Genomic DNA, 5759 nt, shown 5'->3' with positions numbered 1-5759 from the left:
CAGCTGGCTCTACCACAAACAGCTGCTACACAAAAATAACTCAAACCCCAGGAAGCAGTCAACCAAGACTGGAGCTGACAGCAAGTGCCAGTCCTGCCCAAGTAGCCACAGATGGGAAAAAAGCCCATAGCAACTTGTGAATGCCCTGAAAAGCATGCACCTCAGATTTCCAAAGACAAGGTGGAGCTCCAGGGAGGCAGGCGTTCCTAACATATCCCGATGAGGCTCAATACTGGACATCCCTTACACGTGCACCCTCCTACTGTAATTAATCCAGAAAATCAGCATTAGGAAGTAACACCGCTGGTGTAGAAGGGTATTTAGACATGACTTTCCTATTCTCTTCCCTAAGGACATGCTACTGGCCACTGCCGGAGACAGGATTCTGGGCTGGCTGCTCTCATTCAGCGCATCGGTTCGTATCTCAACGATCCCTCTGGGTCTTGTAATGTACGAAATATCTTCTTAAGGCTGTTACAGAAAGGGTAAGCCAGGAAGCCATGCGGTATTTCCAAGAACTCCTGACGGCAATCTGTAATTAAAGCACGCTAATCAACCTATCCTCTCCCCCAGACACCTTCTGGGGCCAGCAATACCGTGTGCCTTGCTCACCGCGTGCGCACTCACCTGCTCTACGTGGGGCTTCTTGGCAAAGGAGATCCTGGCTATGGAGTGCGAAGCTATAGACAGCTCTTGTCCATTCACCTCCCCTTCCTCCACCTCCACCAGACCTAGCGAGAAGCAAGGTCATAAATACTGTCAGGCTACAGAGGTTACTGAACAACGTCACAGTTATTAGGGTACGTAACAGACCACCACTCCCCCTGGAGTAAACCCCCAGGTTTACTTCACCTGGCACCTATCGACAACTGACAATCCAGGCAACCCCAGGCACGCAGTGCTGCTTAGAGAAATCTAGCCAGGCAGACTTACTCATACCGTGTGGGCTGAGTATCGCATTGCAACTGGAGCAATGCACTTGCTTGGGAGTTTTAGACACAAATTTAAGCATCAACTGGGTTTTAACGCTCTTTGGCTTATTAGACATGCCCTTATTCAGGCCCTGGAAGGTGTGTAACAAGAACCAAGGCACTACCTCCAGACAGCGGGAAATTCTCCCCGTTTAGGAGCTAAGAAATAAGACTGCACTGAGATTACTCTCTGAGTCTGTTAAGGGAACAGCAGGAGAGAAGCTCCCCTGCTGCAGTGCTGTGGAGGCTCTTGGCAGTGCCACAGCCTGGGCAGGGTCTCCAACAGGGAACCTGTGATGCGGGTCACACCAAGAACTTTCTGGAAAAGCAACGAAATGGCACAGCAGGGTAAGGATCGCTTCCCCAGCGTGGATATCATGTGTGTACCTGTGTTCTGGGCACTGATGAAGGCCACCTTGTTGGTGTCAGGTTTGAGGCGGATGAATCCACATTCTCGGTGCATGGGCTTCCTGGTGTCCGGATGGAAGGCATTGAACCTGAGGGGGAATCAGAACACAAAAGCTGCTGTCTGTGGCACTGTAAGGGTTTGGCCTGGGTTTGTCTCACACAAAAGGATATTTTATTTAACCACAATTGCCTGCAGTATTATTTGAAGAGTAAAATCTTCACGGCTGGGAGATGTAAAGGTGTAAAAATGCACAACACAGGCACAACTATTTCATAGAGCTGGAGTAAGTTCGTAAAGTTCAAGCTTCAGATTTTCCACAGCTCCTGGGTCTTTCTAAGTGCTAGCTCAGAACCTCCCTCAGGATGTCAGACATCTCACAGCTGCTGAAGCCACACTCTTGTCTCAAATACTCCTTTTCTCAAGTAAGTATCTGGAATTACAATATCACCTTCACTTAGCTTTTAAACCTGGTAAGTTGGGATTGGGTTTTTTTGTACATTACTTGCTGCAGACGGTAACAGAGCAGATTTATTTCTCCCAGCACCCACTTCAAAAAGAAATGGAATTCAGCTCAGATTCTTATTTATTCTTCACGAGGCCTGACAGTTGTATGTTTGGCCACCCCTAACGTGGCTGATTATATATATCACGCACGTGCATGCATTACATTAGTGCTACAGCGTTCCTGAGTCAACACAGGACTTAACAGAGTCGAAACAGCAGCTTAAACACAGTAGCAAGCTAGGTATCTGTACAATGTTGTGGACCACACTACCGCTGTTTCTTTATTCTAGACTAATCACTTCTTTTTATACTGTTTTTCAGAGAATTTACCACTCTGCATCCTTCTACAGGAAAAGAGACAGAGGCGACCCCAGAGCTGCTGCTGCTAAATCTGTGCCCAGAACCTGCTCACGCGCCAGCGGTTTCCACACACTCCTCTGCCGTGCAACTGGGATGTGTCTGCTGAAAACGGCCACCACCTCAGCCACTGGGATTGGGGATACGCTGTGTCGTCAGCTGCCACCCAACGGTGACAGGGAAAGCCTGCAAGAAGAGTTTAATCAAGGGGCCTGTCCAGGTGCTGGCATGTGGCCAGCTATTGCACTTACTTATTAAAGAAGCACTGAGAACTAAGAAGTCCAAAGCGAGTATTTGCTATGTGCACGTGTTTCCTACGTGGAGTAAAGTATAATGAACCACACAGAGCCACCATTGCCTAGAAGACCAGCAGCACGAGGTGCCGCACATGGTACCTGACACTTGTGGGCTTCAAAGAGCTGGAGATGAGGAAGGGGGAGCGCAGGTAAGGCACGCAGTCAGGAAGTGTGGGTGGTTGCAGCTGCTTCTGGCTCCAGAGTGTCCTCTGAGTACAAATACACAAATTACTCCTCCTGTTTGGCTTTGTAGCTATATGAAAGATGTCTCCTTCTAACCACGTGGTTACAGGAAAAACCAGGAATGACTTCTACCCATGGTGCAGGGCTGCATCCCTGCTAAGGGCTGTCCTAGCACCTCAGCTTCCATGCTCTGCAGCTAGTGAAACCAGGCACCCTACAGAGTTGTGCCTCATGGTGGGGTTGCCTAGAATCAAAGGAGGAACAAACTTAAATCAGGCTACTTTGAGTAGTGTTTTCAAGAGATATATGGATTGTCTTCTAACAGCCAAGTGGCACTGCTCTGGGAACCAGGGAGGCACAGGGTCTCTGTCCTCCAAGGCCACTGCCTATTTTCCTGCTGCTTCCCAGAGCCCAACAGCTCTGAGCTATCTCCCTGGCACACACAAAAAAACCCCAAACCCAACCCCCCCAAAAAATAGGCAACTCAAATCAGCAACTGTTCAAACGCTGGAGAGGAGGTGTAGACAGAGCATGTCTGTCAGAGCTTAATTTCTTTTGGAAACTGGACTAAAAGCACCACACGCCGAGCTGGCAGCTCTGCCACAACAAACAGCACACGCCAAGAACACAGGGCATCTTTTACATCTTTGGCATCTTGTAATTATTCTTTCCTCTGGTTTTCAAAGCAACAAACTTCTCAACTCACCCCTCCCAAACGAGTATCGGAGCAGCACTGAACAGTCAGTAACATATCACTTCTCTTCCCCCAGATTCCTTTTTGATTTCTCTTAGAACAATCACTTGCAGCCAAAGCAGTTAAGCTATCTGCCTCCTATCCCATATGGCTTGTCAAACACTACTTTTTCTCAGATTTTCACAGTGGCAAAGACTGAGGACCACAGTTTAAAATGGAAAAACTTGGCAGCCATGCCATAGATCCTTCCTTTATTATACCCTGTAAGCGGGAGTTTCACAAGGCAAAATGACAGCAATTGTAACCCTACTAATTGAAGATTAATTTCTAATTAGACGCCTACCACAGCAAGAAGAACAGCGGGTTTTTTCTGGCCACGAAAGACAGTACATCTTTCAGTGCACATCATGTTAAAGGGGAAGGACCACTGCTCTTTCAAGGGCAGATATGGAATTTGCACAAAAACAAGTGATGCCCACGCTGGGGCCATTCTCGGTGCCGAGTTAACTCTCGCTATTCTATGTCACAGTCCCATTCGCAGCATCCCGAGTCACTTCTCGCTATGTAACCCTCAGGACCGGCAGGCCACAAGAACCGCACACTGCACCACGGCTGCATAGAAGCGCGCTGTACTCGGGGTGCTATGAAACTTCAGTGATTGCAGGTGCACAGCTCTGGGTATGTTGTAACAGCATGTCAATTAATCACAAGTTTTAGAGGAAAACGAAAGTCAACCATGCAGTCACGTATCACGACATCGTCTCATTTGGTAGGTAAAAACTTGTTTACTTTGCCACTGAAATAGAAATATGACGAACAAATTTCAGGGGATCCATGCCTGCTCCGATCCAGAAACTGCTGCCAACACAGAAAAACCCCTAGACTTACGAGAAGTTGAGCATGGGCTGCCCCACGTGAGAGATGTGCACTTCTTCCAGGTACTGGAAGGGTTTCATCGTCGGGAAGGTGCCATCTCCTGGCGGGTCCGAGAGCCAGGTGCCCAGCATCCAGGACAGGGGCTCCATCACAGGGTTCAGCTGCGGAGTCTCTGCAGAGAAAGAAAAAAAAAAGGAAGAAAGACAATTCAGGGATCTGTGCACTGCAGCTTGCTGCTTCCAGCTGGGCGGCGGAAACACAAACCACCCCAGAAAGGGTGCGACGCAGCAGCGGTGCTTTTCTCTCCACAGCGTCGGCTCCAAGGCACGAGGGGAGACGGGAAATAACGCTCACAGAAAGTAGGTCTGTTTGCAAACCTGCTCTTGGCCTTACATACAGAACTCTTCCAGGTGCTCCCTCTCTGACGCCTCTCTGCAGCTTGCTCTGAAGAGAAAGTCCCCTCCCAACTACACGCAAGGAAGGAGAAGACTGAAATCTCTGCGAGAGCAATTATCACTAAATGGCAATTACATCTCTAATGTTCTGGCCTGATTTTTCTCAAGCACTGAGCACGTACCATTCCTGTTTGTTTCAGAGACCAAGGAAATGAATCCTCACTTCAGAGGAAACGAACATCAGGCTGCATACTTATTCAAGATCGAAGTTGGGCTGTAATTTTTTTTAAGAGGTTAACAACAACCTGCACTTGTACAAAGAGACAGGGATTGTTCAGAAGTTGTTCTGTTTAGGACTAAGGCTAAGTGAAATGTTTTAAAAAGATTAGGGTGCCTGCATGTTAAACCATAAATGGAAGAGATAGCTACTACCCCTTGTCACTGCACTTAGGAAGAAGCAACCAAGCTCCGTGATGCTGTAGGTAAAAATTTTCTGGATCAGTCCGACTTTCGCTTTGCTCAGTCCCAAACGTCAGGCTAAAAAAGAGCGAGTGAGGAGGAAGAATGTGGAGTCCACACCTGGAATGCCAAAGAAAGGCCAACAGAAACTTTCCCGGGTCAAAGGGAATTGCCACTTTTTATTCTCCCAGAGACTCCTCAGAGCAGGTTGAGAAAGCCAGCCGGCACATCAGCAAGATGCTGCTAACTACCCTCTTTATCCTCAAGGATGCTGCAAGTGAAGCAACGTGAGAAAACAGGAGAGCTCGCGATGAAATAGGTGATACGCTCTCCGGCAGCAGAGCCAGCCTCTGCAGACCCCCCTCGCCAGCCTGCACGTTCACCACCAGCTCACCGAGGAGTACAGAAGGGGTTCCTACAACGCCGCGGCTGTCAGTGCACCAGACAGCATTTCAGCACACTTACCTGCCACCTCTACTATGAGCAGCCTAAGCAACGGAGCATTGTTTTCTGGTGCAGCAAAGACCTTAACACAGCGATGATGGGTAACAAAAGCCCAAAATTATTGCTACAGCAAACCACATGCTGCTATACTGCCTCCTGGGAACCATTTTC

At 48.4% G+C, this 5759-nt stretch overlaps 1 protein-coding gene across 1 annotated transcript in view; it reads right to left on the bottom strand.

The window, feature by feature from the left end:
- Positions 1–552: 552 nt before the first annotated feature.
- Positions 553–5759, bottom strand: part of THAP4 (THAP domain containing 4) — a gene marked incomplete at its 5' end in the record, with an annotated part of 13251 nt that continues 8044 nt past the window's right edge. Inside the window, 3 exons of the mRNA XM_010147354.1 lie at positions 553–731; positions 1359–1468; positions 4303–4462. Coding sequence (XP_010145656.1) covers positions 553–731; positions 1359–1468; positions 4303–4462 — 449 coding nt within the window. The remainder of the gene's footprint in view (positions 732–1358; positions 1469–4302; positions 4463–5759) is intronic.

Source organism: Eurypyga helias, unplaced genomic scaffold (assembly GCF_000690775.1).
Source record: "Eurypyga helias isolate BGI_N326 unplaced genomic scaffold, ASM69077v1 scaffold33412, whole genome shotgun sequence".
Classification (NCBI taxonomy): domain Eukaryota; kingdom Metazoa; phylum Chordata; class Aves; order Eurypygiformes; family Eurypygidae; genus Eurypyga; species Eurypyga helias.
The sequence above is the reverse complement of the archived record's forward strand: the minus strand, read 5'-3'. Positions and strand labels throughout refer to the sequence as shown.